This window comes from Salmo trutta, chromosome 15 (genome assembly GCF_901001165.1).
Source record: "Salmo trutta chromosome 15, fSalTru1.1, whole genome shotgun sequence".
Taxonomy (NCBI): domain Eukaryota; kingdom Metazoa; phylum Chordata; class Actinopteri; order Salmoniformes; family Salmonidae; genus Salmo; species Salmo trutta.
The window spans coordinates 10848944-10866470 of NC_042971.1; the positions used below are offsets into that span (position 1 = coordinate 10848944).

General features: G+C 44.1%; 1 protein-coding gene across 2 annotated transcripts in view; it reads left to right on the plus strand.

Annotated features, from left to right (window-relative positions):
• Nucleotides 1–17527, plus strand: part of LOC115148455 (teneurin-2) — a 76038-nt gene that overhangs the window by 25352 nt on the left and 33159 nt on the right. For both annotated transcript variants that reach the window (XM_029690359.1, XM_029690360.1), the window contains one exon: nt 7867–8105. In XM_029690359.1, coding sequence (XP_029546219.1) covers nt 7867–8105 — 239 coding nt within the window. The remainder of the gene's footprint in view (nt 1–7866; nt 8106–17527) is intronic.

Here is a 17527-nt window from a genome sequence, read left to right on the forward strand (position 1 = left end):
GAAATCATGCAGAAAAGATATTGAACTATATATATTTTTTCATAATACAATGTTTGAAAACTAACAATCGAATAGAAATTACACAGTCAGGGCACATGCCCATTGATTTTTGTTTGAGCAGAGGAATACAGCATTAGCCATGGCAAAAGGCATATAATTGCAGGAAATGTGCTTTAAAGCTGTAAAATTGTCCCTCAACTCCATGCCAAACTGTATAGAATTGCTGGAAATGAACTTCAAATCTTCAAAACTTTCTTTCCGCTCAATGAAAAAATCTGAAGAATTGCAGAAAATGACCTTTAAAACAGCTAAATGTTCTCTCCGACGCCAAGATACCTTTACCTTTTCAGCTAATATTCTGGCAGTGATTACAGCTGTGAGTGTTTCTGGGTAAATCTCTAAGAGCTTTCCACACCTGGATTGTGCAATATTTACCCATTTTATTATTTTCAAAATTATTCAAGCTCTGTCAAGATGTTGGGGATCATGGCTCACAGTACTTTTCAAGTCTTGCCATCGATGTTCAAGCAGATTTAAGTCAAAACTTTAACTTGGTTACTAAGGAATAGAGGTCGCCCGATTAATCGGAATGGCCGATTAATTGGGGGTATTTTCGGACACCGATTTGGCCAATTTTTTTATTTGTATTTTTTGACACTTTTATTTATCTAGGCAAGTCATTTAAGAACATTCTTATTTTCAATGACGGCCTAGGAACGGTGGGTTAACTGCCTTGTTCAGGGGCAGAACGACAGATTTTTACCTTGTTAGTCCAACACTCTAACCACCTGCCTTACATTGCACTCCACGAGGAGCCTGTGTGGCAGGCTGACTACCTGTTACGCAAGGGCAGCAAGAAGCCAAGGTAAGTTGCTAGCTAGCATTAAACTTACAAAAAACAATCAATCTTCACATAATCACTAGTTAACTACACATGGTTGATGATATTACTAGTTTATCTAGCGTGTCCTGTGTTGCATATAATCGATGCAGTGCCTGTTAATTTCTCATGGAATCACAGCCTACTTCGCCAAACGGGTGATGATTTAGCACTGTCGTTGCACCTAACCATAAACATCAATGCCTTTCTTTAAAATCAATATATATTTTTAAACCTGCATATTTGGTTAATATTGCCTGCAAACATTAATTTCTTATAATTAGGGAAATTGTGTCACTTCTCTTGCGTTCCGTGCAAGCATTCAGGGTATATGCAGCAGTTTGGGCCGCCTAGCTCGTTGCGAACTGTGTGAAGTCCATTTATTCCTAACAAAGACCGTAATTTATTTGCCAGAATTGTACATAATTATGACATAACATTGAAAGTTGTACAATGTAACAGCAATATTTAGACTTAGGGATGCCACCCGTTAGATAAAATACGGAACGGTTCCGTATTTCACTGAAAGAATAAATGTTTTGTTTTCGAAATGATAGTTTCCGGATTCGACCATATTAATGACCAAAGGCTCGTATTTCTCTGTGTTATGTTATAATTAAGTCTATGATTTGATAGAGCAGTCTGACTGAGCGATGGTAGGCAGCAGCAGGCTCGTAAGCATTCATTCAAACAGCACTTTCGTGCGTTTGCCAGCAGCTCTTCGCAATTCTTCAAGCATTGAGCTGTTTATGACTTCAAGCCTATCAACTCCCGAGAGTAGGCTGGTGTAACCGATGTGAAATGGCTAGCTAGTTAGCGGGGTGTGTGCTAATAGCGTTTCAATCGGTGACGTCACTCGCTCTGAGACTTGGAGTAGTTGTTCCCCTTCCTCTGCAAGGGCTTCGGCTTTTGTGGAGCGATGGGTAACGATGCTTCGAGGGTGGCTGTTGTCGATGTGTTCCTGGTTCGAGCCCAGGTAGGGGCGAGGAGAGGGACGGAAGCTATACTGTTACACTGGCAATACTAAAGTGCCTATAAGAACATCCAATACTCAAAGGTATATGAAATACAAATGGTATAGAGAGAAATAGTCCTATAATTCCTATACTAACTACAACCTAAAACTTCTTACCTGGGAATATTGAAGACTCATTTTAAAAGGAACCACCAGCTTTCATATGTTCTCATGTTCTGAGCAAGGAACTTAAACATTAGCTTTTTTACATGGCACATATTGCACTTTTACTTTCTTCTCCAACACTTTGTTTTTGCATGATTTAAACCAAATTGAACATGTTTCATTAGTTATTTGAGACTAAATTGATTTTATTGATGTATTATATTAAGTTAAAATAAGTGTTCATTCAGTATTGTTGTAATTGTCATTATTACAAAAAATAAATGAAAAAAAAATCGTCCGATTAATCGGCATCGGCTTTTTTTGGTCCTCCAATAATCGGTATCGGCGTTGAAAAATAATAATCGGTCGACCTCTACTAAGGAACATTCACTGTCTTCTTGGTAAGCAAATCTGGTGTAGATTTATTATAGGTTATTGTCCTGCTGAAAGGTGAATTCCTCTCCCAGTCTCTGATGTAAAGCAGGTTTTCCTTTAGGATTTTGCCTGTCGTTAGCTCTGTCCCGTTTCTTTTTATCCTGAAAAACTCCCCAGTATTTGTTGATGTCAAGCATACTCATACCATGATGCAGCCACCATCATGCTTGAAAATAAGGATGTAGTTGCTCAATGACGTTTTGAGTTGGATTTGCCCAAACATAAGGCTTTGCATTTATGCAAAAAGTGTAATTTTTGCTGTGTTTTAGTGACTTGTTGCATGTTTTGGAATATATATTTTTCTGTGTATTTGTATTCTTCTTTTCACTCTGTCATTTAGGTCCCTACAATGTTGTTTAATCCATCCTCAGTTTTCTCCCATCACAGTCATTAAACTGTAGCTGTTAGAAAATCACAAATGGCCTCATGGTAACATCCCTTAGCAGTTTCAACCCTGTCCTGCAGTTCAGTTCAGAAGGACGACTGTATCTTTTGAGGTGTCTGGGTGGTTTAATACATCATCCACAGCATAATTATTTACTTGACTATGCTTAAGAGATAATCAATGTCTGACGTGTTATTGTTACCCATCTACTAATCACTGACCCATCTTTTAAGAGGCTTTCGAAAAGCTCCGTTCTCTTTGTAGTTGAATCTGTGCTTGAAATTCAATACTTGACTGAGGGACCTTACGGAGGTTGTATGTATGGGGGACAGAGGAAGGTTTAGTCATTCAGAAATCATGTCAACCCCTATTACTTCACACATTATCCATGTCATTTATTCTGTGATTTGTTAAGCCACATTTTACTCTCGAACTAATTTAGGCTTGCCATAACAAAGGGCCTGAATACTTATGCAGTGACTGTATTTTAGTTATGAATGTTTTATTTATCTTAAAAAAAGATATATGATCACTTTGACATTACAGAGTATTTTGTGTACATTGTTGACAATTTCTTCAACTATTAAATACATTTTAATCCCACTTTGTAGCACAGTAAAATGTGACGAAATCCAAGGGGTCTGAATAATTCTGCAAGGCACTGTAACACTGTCACACTCTAGGGTCCAGTCTCATCACATTCCAGAAATGGGGAATTGAAATGAAATAATAAAAAAATCCATTATCCTGAGAGGTGAGCTGAGTCGCTGCCCGGTCTGCTCTCTCCCTGTATCCCCATGGGCTTGTTTGAGAAGGCTGGACCATTCCTCTCTCTCTCTCGCTCTCTTCCTCTCTCTCTATCTGCAGATTGAATGTCCTCCTCCAGCAGTCGATTTCTGCTGAGGAGCCCTGAAATTAAACGGGGTTGGGGGAGATAAAAATCACAAAGTGTAGCGAGTAGTGGCCACCTGTGCAATGGTGCTTTTGGCCTATAGGTGTTCCTCCTATATTCTCAACAACAGAATGCATAGCCTGTATTTAGCCAATTTGCATGTATGAGCCCTATTACTGTATATATTAGCCCTACTACTGTATGCTCACAACGTAGCGTGAAAGCCCATATTGTATGGCTCCTGCAATATGAAGACCAAGCCGCTGATTATTATGGTACACACTGGTGCTGTATTTGCATGTTTATGGCATGTTTATTGGAATTAATGATGCACTATTAATGGCAGCCATGTTAAATGGTAGTGTTTGTAGCTTGTTCAATTTCCAAATGCCTTTTTTTCTCTGTTTCAACCCCACTGAGACCCAGTTTTTTTTAAATGTGAGCTCTGTCTACGAGAGACATCCTCTGAGAATGGATGGGTTAGTTATATAACATGTTTTTCTGTGTGTTCAACTGCGGCATTGTGGTTGCTGTCCTGTCAGATTTCGTTGTTTTGTTGTGGAAGTCTTCAAAGGTTGATTGAGTGATTTTTGATTTGACAGTTAAAAAAATTACATATACACACACAGTACATACAAAACTAGTTGGGGAAAACACAATAAAGTCAATGACTTTGTGGTCCCTTAAAAAGCCATGGTGCTAGGGGGATTCAACTCCCGAACCTTTTGATGTTGCTTTTGTATTGGATTATTTTGACTGAGTCCGGCAGCGTCAGGATGGTTCAGTGTGTTAGCGCCCAGCTCAATGTGTTGCCGTGGCTGCACCTTGCAGACAGACCTGGCCCTGCCTGCCTGATACTCTGGAAGTATTGGTATTGAGAGAGACACAGCCAGAACCTCCAACAGTTCAGCCCTCCGTGACTTGAATCCCAAACAGGGTTCATTACATAAATTCTTATGCTAAATTTCTGTTTCCCTTGATAGCTTTACCATTATGTCCTGGCATGTTTGGTAGAATACTAATAGAGCTACACTCCAGTTGAATTCCTGTTCATTATCTGTAAAATCTCCATTTACTCGTTAATTGCACTGGCTTTACACGCCCTCCCTCAGGATGAGAGAAGTGTTTACTGTGAAAGAGAGACTATGAACACAGTTTTGTCTTGCTGTTTTGTTTTGTTCTGTTTGGCTTGGTTTGTATTCATCTGTGGTTTTGTTAAACTGTCTGTGTGGGATAAACCCCTCTGAGTGGCATGTTGTGGCCAATTTACAAACAGGAACAGGAAGGAAAGAAAAGTCTATCACCATAAGTGCTATTTAAAAGGATGATAGACAAACATCTGGATAAAATAAATAAACAAAAAGGCAGAAAGGCTCACCTGAAAGAAATTCGCTGTTTTTTTTGTGTCCTTATTCAAATGCAGCTTTGATGCTGGCTCTCCTCTTTGAAAATATGCAACTCAAGCATGTATTTGATATGATATGTGTAACTAAAGCAATTAACGCATGAAGGCCTTTTTATTATAGGCTCATTTTGTCCTATAATCACATTGAAATAGATTTCATTTTTTTAAAGTCAGAGTAGGCATGTGAACTGAATGTCATTTTAAGCTAGAGTGGCATTTTAATAACTGCTGAATAGCATTCATTTTCACTATTGACCGATTTGGATACAAAACAGCCTTCTTTGTCATGTCAGGAGAGAGAATATTACGTTCTCTACAGTATGTTGTGAGAATATTGTGTTGTTTAATTCAGGTGGTAATACCCACACATAATCAACTGTGATATCATCCATCTCATCTGGTGTGTGCTTGCCAAAGTCATTATACTATCTCTGTTTTGCTTTGCAAAGCTGTCTCTGACGACGGCTATATGACTCATGCCCTGGTGGATAAAATATGATTGATTTATGGATTCATTTACCTGCTGCCTGCTATGGTGCAATTAACATGCGTCTAGTTGAGAGGATATTCTCTCCACTAACACGGTGTGATGTGATGGCCGTGGCCAGCCGCCGGCGTGCTTGCCTGCCTGTCACCAAGGGACAAGTCATTAATCAGGCAGCGTCGGAGGGCAGGCCAAAGTAAGGGGCAGGGCGCTAACCTCAGCCATGTTTTCATTAGTATACGTACACAGCCCTCAGGAAGGGCTGCTGGGGGGGTGGTCACTCCTCTCCAAGTGTAACACCTTCTCAGGTCGCCGCGGTGACACCTCTTTTCACTGTCTTCATCCCTTTTATTATATACTGAGGAGGAGGTGTAGAGGATGATACTCCGATGAACCATAGTGGCCAGCTGGCTGAACGCATATTTAACACAACCATACATCAAACATGTTTTTTTTTATGTATTCCCTTTGATTGCCGCTATACAGCCATATACAGTACAGTATATTCAATATATTATGTTCGGACAAACCATTCCTCGAGGTGTTTATTTCACTTCACACGAGGTTCTTAGAGTGAATTGAATGTTGATTATTAGGTCACATGTTGCAGACCTTGGGATTAGTTGATGTCATCAGCTGGCCATCGTTTGATATTGACTGGTAATCGGGTAGACAGGCGAGTCAGCCCATTTTATCGTCACTGTTCCAGGGTGGGGAATGCCGACGCACAATCATCATGGCTATGAAAACAGGCTGTTGCCTTGAGCAGGTTTCACATTTTGACCTTGCCCCGCACGTGAAGCCCAAATGTAAGCCTGATCACAAATGTAAAGGCTGACAGAGACACATCGAGGTAAAGGCCTTGAGTTATGTGCGCACGCCTCCTACAGCTTGTTTGTGCGTCCAACCTGTTTTTTTTTTTTTCTCCCTCTCTTTCACTTATATCTAAGTCATTCTGTTCCTTTCTCGCCCCATGAAATTATTATTTCTGAGCTGACGCTCTCATTTGGACACAGACCACCAAACCGGTGAATTGAGGATTGACGGTCAATCCACTTGTTACTCTCTCTGCTGCTTCCCCCCTACCTACTTCAAATAAGAGTTCTTTCCCTTTACAACACATATAGTCGATTTAACAGACATCTCTGACAGATTTCCTACTTATTTCTAACTGTAATTCCCAGACCTTTTGTTACAAGTCGTCCTTGGTGTTCTCCAGCGATTCTTCGGTTGGTTGAGAGATGGGCTTTGGAGAGCCTGTTAGTGTTGATCTCAGTGTTCTACCGCTAGGATTGATCAGACACCGGCTCAGGAGTTGAGATGCGTAATTGGTAGATATGCACCATTGATCTAGTCACTGCTTCTCCAGTTGAGGAGAGGAGAAGAAACTGTCCTCTTGTTGTGTGTGAGTGAATAGAAGGGAAATAAAAAATTTCGAGGCGAGAGAAGAGTGACACCATGAGGATTGATGCGGGGGGGGGGGGGGGGGGGGGGGGGGGGGGGGGGTTGGACTTCCTTCCCCGTCCGGCTGGAGCTGTGGAACGAGATCTGAGAGGAGAGTGTTTTTGGGTTCAGTGTGGGGCAGCAGCTTGTGAGAGCTTCCGACCAGCATCAAAGCGGCACGGTCAACTGTCTTCCACTTTCATCCCCATCCCATCTGCCTCCTCGTAGACCTCCCCGCAGGGTCTGCCGCCCACCTGGCACAGGCCAGCATTGCACTGGCCTGGCACTGGGGTCTGCCTGTAGCCAAGCTGGGCACCGGACGGAAAGGAGGTGCTAGGGGAGAGATACTGTTGAAGCAGACTAACTTAGCTACAGTATTTACTCATCTTCACATTGGGTAGAAATTAGACTGCTGATGACGAAGAAGCAGTTGATTTTTTTATTCTTAGCCTAAGCACTGACGATGATAATGAGCATAATAATCAAATGCCGGTCTAGGAGTCTGGAAGGAGATAATCTGTATATTCTGTATGCTTTTAGCTGTATAATTCAGAGTCCTTAGACCGCTTTGAGTAGCGTGAATAAGAAAATCAATGCATGTAAATGACCAGTGAATAATTGCTGGTGGAATATAGAGGGGCACTTCATTGCTCCAGATGTCTCATTATATTCTGAAAGCTACTGTTCACTCCAACACAATTTGCACATTCTATTGGTAATAGAGACCGTGTAGCAGCTGATTCTAACTCTCCGTGTCCGCCTCTCTCTCTCTCTCTCTCTCTCTCTCTCTCTCTCCTTTCCCTTTTCTCTCCTTCGCTGTAGGCACTTCCTGTTTAAAACCCCATCCGGGACCACTCCCCTGTTCAGCAGCTCGTCTCCAGGGTACCCCCTGACGTCTGGGACGGTCTACTCCCCCCCGCCGCGGCTGCTACCCAGAAACGCCTTCTCCAGGAGCTCCTTCAAGCTGAATAAACCCTCCAAATACTGCAGCTGGAAATGTGCTGCGGTGTCGGCCATCGCTGCTGCCGTCCTGCTGGCCGTGCTGCTCTCCTACTTCATAGGTAGGCTACAGTACAATACAGTACAATACAGTACAATACAGTACTGTAGCCCTCCCCTTGTTATGCTATCTGCTATCAGATTGGCTTGCCTCATTTCATCTGTTTGGGAATGAACTGGAAAATATTCCAACTGAAAATATTCTTGTCAAGGGTATGGTTGACTGAAATACCATAGGCCTATCGCACTAATGATATTAAAATTCACAGACACTTGACACGGAAAAGCAATTTCTAGAACCTTGCACATATATCATAATTAGCTTGACATTTGACATGCAATGAATCCATGTGTGCCTGTTTGCATATTATGTTGGCTATTATAAGATGGAATATGTATTCATGCTCATGACAAATGCACGACCGTGGATGAAGCACATCGAAAGAAAAGGCTGTACGAACACTCGGCCTTCTCTATCCTTACTCCATGGCCGGTTTCATCCCACAATATTTACTATTGGCATTTTGTTTTGCGAGGTAACGATTTATAGTCAGCATTGAGGGCTCTCCGGCGGTGTTCAGATCTGCCATGGTGATTGCGAGTCATCGCAGCACTGCGGGGTGGCAGTGAGCCGTGCTGTTAGCTCCGCACACCGGGCTGAGAGAGGGAGCCTGCCGCTCCCCAAGCCTTGCTCCTCAGAGGACTGTGGACACAGTCGATACTGAGGCGCAAGTGAGAGAGGGAGCAGAGCCCACTGCAGGAGGGGTGGAAAATGAGAGTAAACACATCAAAGGGCTTTGATGAGCCGATCAAGAGCCTCACTGTGGCCACATAATAACAGCTAAGGCCAATCACTTGGGGGAGGGGGATTTGTGAGTTGCCTGAATGTGTTGTATTAAGGGCTCTATGTGGGGTAGAAACAGATACATTAGTAGTGGTCAACTTCACCCTGCTTTCAGGGCTTCACTGTTTGGAATTGCAATGTTTGTGGATATATTTATTCACCGTGAGATTGCGTTGACACGCTTGTCCTTTTCAAATCTGGAGAGACACACACAGAGAGGGAGAAAAAAGAGTGAGTGGGAGAGAGAGAGAGAGAGAGCGCTGGCTCATTGTCTCTGGGCAGCCATGGGTGGAAGCTGGCTGTGTGTGTGCACTGGTGTGTGGTGCGTGGTGAAACTCCCCCATTACCTGTGGGATTATGTTTCGCATGGCTTGGCACTCAGGCACACCGAGGGAGGGAGGCGAGGCCACAGCTCAGCAAGCAGAGCGCTCTGTACCCCCAGCGCCAGGATGGGGGTTGAGGCTTTACGGGCTGAGCGGTTCCGATCCAGCCCCCCCCGGGCCAGGCCAATACTCAGCGGGCCCGGACTTCTGAGCAGAACAGAACCCTGTGCGTGCGTGCAAACTGCAGAAATAAATGTGACCGTGGTTTTTTACGAGCAATCAAACCTGGACGGCTGCAGCTGAGCTTTCCACCGCAGACACAGCCGTAGTCCAGACTCTGCCTACGTTCCAGGGAGATCTGCACTAATGCATCTGGAAACGCAGCAGTCAGACAAATATGAGCTATTTCTGTTTCCCTCTTTCATAAGTGTCTAAAAAAAAATGATGCCGTCTGTCCTTTTCTTGACCTCCAGAATTAGTGTCTGAAGAGAACTTCTCTGAGACTCAAGACAAAGAATATGCTTTGAAAGAGTTGAACGCTAGACTCCTTTTGAGTCTGCATAGCATGCCTCTTAACCCAATACACTCGTGGGATAGGGCTAAATTGAAATGTTTCTTACAGAAGAAATATGGAAAGCATATGCATAACCATGGAAGAAATCAAAAGGGAACCGTTTGGTGATTATGTGAAAATTATTAGACTAAATGTGAGGACAAAACAGTTAATCTGACACAAGACTTAATCCAAACATTACATTATTGATTCTATGTGTATTTTACATTTACTGTACTTTTCGCCACATTTGTTGATAACTAAATCTGTAAATACTCTGGATAACATGACTAGATTATTCCTGGAAAATGTGGGGTAGGTGCAACATAAGACAAAAATGACAAGGGTTTGAGTGAGAAGTTTAACCGGTATCTCCAAGTGGCCACGCACAGTTCCTATGTAACTTGAGTGCACTTTTTATAGTCTTCAACTATAAGGTGCTTTTTTGAGCTCTCCTAGCTGTGCCGTTGAGGAACTAGAGCAAGCAGACTTGTAGTTGTTTTCTTTGGAACACAGCCCTGCATCCGTGTCAATTACTGTTGTTGTTCACACATTCCAAAAGCAGTCCATTATAAATCGCAATCTGTTCAGATCTGGTCGGATGGGTATTATTTGAAAGTGTGTTCTATTGGCAACATGGCTAGCTAGCTAAATTACTAAATAGGGTCTTACAGTGTTAGGCTTTCACAAAGCAGTTCAGAGAATCAGGTCATCATTTTGGTGCATTCAGATGCGTGTTCCTCGCCAAATGTCTTTCTAACTGTACATAGCATAGTGATCATAAACGTTGACACTACTGTATATGACATGAGTTTTTCTGATATGGAAATGTGAAGTGCACATTTGGACTAACGGGTGTTTCGTCTTTCAAAAGACATCGATTTCCCCAATTAGCATTAGGGATCGGGGCGACGTCTTGTCACGCCCTGTGTTCAAGTTCCGAACCGCTGTCAGTCAAAACCAATACTGCACAGTGAAGATGAGTCCTTGAGCTCTGACGTCACGAGTAGCATGTTATTGTACAGCCACTGCGTGTCCAAGTCTGCTATTTTGAAACAGTACAAGTGTAAAGAGCTACTGGGCCAATCACGGGGCCGTTGTTACATCATGAAAGGCTGACGCCCACCAGTTGTCCTCGTATCTCTCCGCTCGTCCATTCCTCTAAGGACACTCGTTTGCCACAAAGGTCTTTTTTTATATTCCTTGTGGTTTGTTGTGAAACGCACTCGCTCACAGACCTACCGCATCCAAGGGGCTGAGAGGTTTACTGTTGCTAGGACACAGGCGAGGTGAGCAGGCCTGATGCAAGCCGAGCAGGTCTAGCATCATCATGCTAGGTGGGGAATGGCGATGGAGAGTGGAGAGCCCTGCTCCTGCTGCCTCCTGCGTCTCTCGCTCTCTCTCTCTTTCTCTCTCTCCCTCTCTCTCTCCTTAGAGGACAGCAGGTCTAATTTACACTAATTGGTGAACGATGATGAAAGGGACAGATAAATGACAAGTATGTCTAGGCTTAGCTATCCACCTCCCAAACCCCCTTTTGATATAGGTTCTACTTTTATCCCCTTAGTTACGGTGCATTCGGAAAGTATTCAGACCCCTTAACCTTTTCCACATTTTGTTACGTTACAGCCTTATTCAAATTTTTTGACTTTTTTTTTTATCCCTCATCAATCTACACACTACCCAATCATGACAAAACAAAAACAGGTTTTTTGAATTTTGTGCAAATTTATACAAAATTAAAAACTGAAATATCACATTTACATAAGTATTCAAACCCTTTACTCAGTACTTGGTTGAAGCACCTTTGGCAGCGATTACAGAGTCTTCTTGGGTATGACACTACAAGCTTGGTACACCTGTATTTGGGGAGTTTCTCCCATTCTTCTCTGCAGATCCTCACAAGCTCTGTCAGGTTTGATGGGGAGCGTCGCTGCACAGCTATTTTCAGGTCTCTCCAGAGTTGTTTGATCGGGTTCAAGTCCAGACTCTGGCTGGGCCACTCAAGGATGTTCAGAGACTTGTCCCGAAGCTACTCCTGCGTTGTCTTGGCTGTGTGCTTAGGGTCGTTGTCCTGTTGGAAGGTGAACCTTGACCCCAGTCTGAGGTCCTGAGCGCTCTGGAGCAGGTTTTCATCAAGGATCTCTCCGTACTTTGCTTCGTTCATCTTTCCCTCGATCCTGACTAGTCTCAGTCCCTGCCACTGAAAACATCCCCACAGCATGATGCTGCCACCACCATGCTTCACCATAGGGATGGTATTGGCCAGGTGATGAGCGGTGCCTGGTTTCCTCCAGACGTGACGCTTGGCATGGTCTGAGAGTCCTTTCGGTGCCTTTTGGCAAACTCCAAGTGGGCTGTCATGTGCCTTTTACTGAGGAGTGGCTTCCGTCTGGCCACTCTACCATAAAGGCCTAATTTTTTCTCTGACATGCACTGTCAACTGTGAAACCTTATATAGACAGGTGTGTGCCTTTCCAAATCATGTCCAATCAAATTCATTTACCACAGGTGGAGTCCAATCAAGTTGTAGAAACATCTCAAGGATGATCAATGGAAACAGGATACACCTGAGCTCAATTTCTCAAAGGGTCTGAATACTTATGTAAATAAGGTATTTCTGTTTTTATTTGTAATAAATTTGCAAAAATGTCTAAAAACCTGTTTTCACTTTATTATGCGGCATTGTGTGTAGGTTAATGAGGGAAAACATTCATTTAATCCATTTTAGAATTAGGCTGTAGAGTAACAAAATGTGGAAAAAGTGAAGGGGTCCGAATACTTTCCGAGGCACTGCATGTTACCTGAACTGATGCTGGAGCTGCTGCTCTGGCCATAAGCAGGGGCTTTCATTAGGCATGATATGAAACCAAGAAAGATGGGTCATTTGACACTGAAATCAACCTAATGATTCATAAAAACAGGATTAGAAGGGGCATATTTAGAATAACACACACAGGCACACATCCACTGAAATTATTCACCTTCTCTCTACGGTATCAGTGATGGAGCAGGGTTGGCGGTTGTCACTTTTATGTGTGGGGTTCCGATTGTAGTCATCTGCCCATCATTAGTGACAGGCCATGTGGTAAAACATGTGAGACAGGTGGTAGACGTCCTCAGCCCTGTGAAGCCAGTGCTCCATCAATACGCCTAGTCTGTCACAGTTTATTTTTTATTTTTTTTAAATATCTGCCTCATCAGACTGGCTCTGCCCTGGAAAACACGACCCACAATGTCCCCAAGCCTTTGGAGACTTTGACCTTCATGCTGGCAAAACTTAATGTGCAGAATGAATCCGGTGTACACTGGAGATAGGCTAACCTGAAATTCCTTCCCTTTCTACTTTGGAGATGAAGCTTTAAGTGAAAATTCTCCTGATGCCGCATGTCATGGATGTGTTAGATATTCGATACAATGTACGCGCTTTAAACTGGAGAAAAACAATCCACAACCCTGAGTCCTCGTCTCTTCTTTCTACTCTAAATTCTGCTTCTGGCTTACAGAAATGACAATCAAAATTCAACTTTATTTCCATTCCACTTCATTTCATATTTTTACCTCTCGCTATAAACAAATGCCAGCCTGCATAGTAATAGTAAATTCAGGTCTATTTCGGATTCAAAGCAGCAGAGAGCAGAGCGCATTGGCAATATTGCTGGAATGGCCAGCCACCATTGGTGAACTTGGCCGGTTACGGTTAGACTCATATAGTATGAGCTGTACAAGAGCTGCAGCTGTAGAGAGGGAGGCTGAGCATGTGGCCTGACTCCAGATATAATAATAATAATAATAATAATAATAATAAATAATTGATTGGATTTATATAGCGCTTTTCTACCAACTGAGGTACTCAAGGCGTTTTCTATAGTAGGGGGAAACTCACCTCATCCACCATCAATGTGTACTGTAGCACCCACCTGGGTGATGCACAGCAACCATTTTTGTGCCATTTCCACCACACATCAGCTATCAGGTGGAGAGCTGAGGAAGTGATATATGCCAATTAGGAATGAGGGGGATAATTAGGTGGCCATGATGGAATGGGGCCAGGTTGGACATTTTGACATGCCACCGGGGTTAACACCCATACTCTTACGTTAAGTGCCATGGGACTTTTAATAACCATAGAGGGTCAGGATACCTGTTTAACGTTCCCTCCACAAGAAGGCACCCTGCGCAGGGCAATGTCCCCTTCACTGCCCTGAAATTGGGATCTCCTTAGACCAGAGGGAAGAGTGCCCCCTACTGACCCTCCAAAACCACTGTAATCCTGTCCAAGGTTTCTTCCTAGGTACCTGCCTTTCTAGGGAGTTTTTCGTAGCCACCGTGCTTCTACATCTGCATCGCTTGCTGTTTGGGGTTTTAGGCTGGGTTTCTATATAGCACGTTGTGACATCGGCTGATGTAAAAAAAAAAATGTAAAAAAAGGGCTTTATAAACACATTTGATTGATTGACTTCAAGCAGCATCTGATTCCCCCCCTCCCCATCCAGGGACCGACAGAACCGACCCTGCTTAGCTTCAGGGGTAAGCCAGCAGTGGGATGCAGGGTGGTATGCTGATGACATACGTGTGGACGTTCTCCCTGGCTCTCCTTCGTGAGACCGATAGGGGTACATAACGCTGTCACACAAATTGTCCCCTCAGCACCTGCACATGGGCAGCATGGTGACATGGTCCATCTGGAGTCGGTGAAAGAGTAAAGAGAGAGAAACTCATAACACGAAAGGTTGTAATTATAGAAGAAAGAAAAGGTGTCTGGGGGACCGATGGTTGGGCTCAGGGATTTTGACAAGCGGAGTGGAATAGATTGGATCCATCTCGTCACGCTGCTCTTCACACCCACATCTCGCCCTCGCCGAGTTGGGGGGGGTGGTAATCCTTTTTAGAGTCCATGGGTCTGCAGAAAGGGTGATGATCAGACAACAAAATGGCTCAGCTGCACAGGCATGCAGCATCATCTCTCAGAGGTGAGTGGATGAGGCTGGGGTCCCTCAGCGGTCAAGGATGGAGCAGCGGATAAGATGCACACTGTGGAGGGATTGGAGAGAATGCTGCAGCGGGGATGGATAGCCCCCCAGAAAGGGCTGCTGTTATTGGCTTGGCTTTTCATTGTTAGGAGAGACACTGTCGATTCTCGTAGTCACACATTTGTATTCACAACAGTGTCGCTGGAAGCTGTGAACGACAAATCAAACAGACTTCAAAGATGGAAACACGCCGGGAGATCAGTGGGAATAAAAGCTTTTTATTTCATAGTGCGCTTTTTGTGTGTGTGTTTGTGCGTGGCGGAGTGTTGGTGATTTGAGTTTGTGTTGATAAGTGTGTGACTTATAGGGTGTGTGTGAAAGTTGGAGCCTAGCGTCTGTTTACACACCTATAATTTGAGTTGTCTCTCGGGATGGGGGATGGGTGGTGGTGGTGCTGCACAGACTGCACACCTGCTTTTAACTTCCTGTAATCCTGTCCTCAGATTGCTGTGAACTGCCACTTAGTTGCATCAGTCAGAGTAGGTGTGGCACCCAGGGAGCAAGGCCCACGGCTGTTTTCATTACCGGTTCATCAGAGGCTGGTCCTGCCAGGGGACCGACCGAGCAGGCCCGAGCTACGCTCCTCCATCACATCACGACCCATCCTCATCCCCAGCACGGGCCTGCTTTCCTTTCCTCAGCCGGGCCCGGCAAGCTCCCTCCCTGGCCACTGGGTCTGCTCCACTTTGTAGTTGAACTTCAAAGCCTTTAGACTTAGCTGTGTTTGCGTTTGCAGGAGAAATCCCCTGGAGGGAGCAGCTCACATGGGGGATATTACAAGAATAAAGGCTTAATATTCGGAAGAAACAAATTCTGCCACACCCAGTCTCAGTCCTCAAACGGAGGTCTCTTCACCTGTTAGATTCGTAGAATTCATCAGACTCCCCAGACCAATGTATTACAACTTGATTCTTTTTTTTGTTGGATCGTCACATTGAGTTTTGATACATAACCACTGGAGTGAGTGGTAGCCAATAATAAATAATTATACTGCATTAGTCCACCGGGGGGGAGGATCTCTCTGTGCTGTTCCTTGATGATTGATGTGACCTGAAGTCGGAGCGTCTTGCTCCCGCAGCAGAGACAGAGACGGGGAACTCGCAGTGCTTTCCCGGTAGAGTTGAGGTCATCTCTCAGATTAGTACTTCTCTAGGTAATTTTATATATCACTTTGAGGAGGTGAATTATAGATAAAGATTACATAAATTGTTATGCACCGTCTCATGAATTTCTCATCTAACACATTTTCTGTTAATTATTCATGTTTATTGCAGGGCCGAAAATGAGTTTGTGGAAGATTTTTCCCCCAGATGTGATTAAGCAGTCTTTAAGTGCATTGAAGCGACAGAGAGCATTTAACACTTGCCATGCTGGTTCATTGACAGACTGATGAACCACTGATTACCTAGATTACATTGCTTTACAGTGTATATGTGTGTCTTTAGCGAGGCCTGCAGAAGACCGTGTGTTGTACAGAAAGAAGCTAGAGAGGGCGGAGGAACCCGAAGGCGAGGATTTATTAATGCCTCGGTAGATCTTGGGTTCTTGTTCAGAATTAACTGAGGATGGCCAACAGCTTGAGGGGCCCGCCTGTCATTTAGGTTTATTTTTTTTACTGTCTCTTCGCCTCATCGACAAGCTTTTATTCAATCAGCTAATGATTATCTAGGTAAACCTTGGGAGTTGTGCAGGCAGCGTGCAGGCAGCAGTAACCAGCGCAGTTCTGCAGCTCTTGTCTTTGAGCTAATGTATGCAAAGTGCCTGATCCTTTTTCTACACTCATCCCCATGGGCAAATTTATAGTGTGCATAACGATAGCTGCACAGCCAGCCTGATTTTTGTTTCTTGTGTTTAAATGTAGGGTGACTGTGTGCACGCCTTGAGGAGATGGTTTGGAAATAGTCGTTGAGAAGTGCTATTTTTAGATCGGCATCATTTGATTGTTGTTAAATGATCTAATGTAATTAGCAGTTGATTGTATGTGGCTCTCGGCACCGTCCTGGGTTGAGGAAGGTAGCGCCATTGCTGTATAGAGGTGTGTCTCGCTGCAATACAGAGTCGATATGCAGTACGGCTCCCCATGCATAGACCTTATCAAAAATTCCCCTTTGAACTCTGCAGTGGTTTATAGCAAGGGTGCCCTCTACAGGCTGACTAGAAAGGCACAGGTTTCTTGCCAGCATCGACAGAAATGCAGTGAATTGTGTCCCATTAGACAAAGCTTTCAGAGAGAGCTTATTATTGATAACGTTCCTGGACTTCTTTGTCCCTGATCTGTGCCAGGATCAGCAGCAGCAGCAGCAGCCCAATGTCTGGATAGCAAAGTGTATCTGGGACAGAGGCCTAGTGACTGCTGTGGGAGAAAAAGAAAGGCAGCGGACGGAGAGAGATGAATGAAGGAGACGTGGAGATGGAGGCAGATTGAAGGAGAGAGACGGCGGCAGATAAGCAGATAGAGGAGAGCGAGAAAGCGAGGGTAAATGGAGTCGGTGGAGAAAGGCTGCCCCGTCTCTGTGACGATAGAGAGGTTGACAGTGGAGTGGCACAGCAGCATAGCCTGCCTGCCCACAAGTCGAGCTGAACAGCTCAGACAGGAGCTACACTGAGGGGCCCATCCTGCTCCATTCATTCTCCTCAGCCTACTGTCTTCCTCAGCGGGAGGGGGGGGGTGAGATTTAGCTGGGATAGTAGGGCACAGATGAAGGTGAGTCATTAACACTGATACTGCATA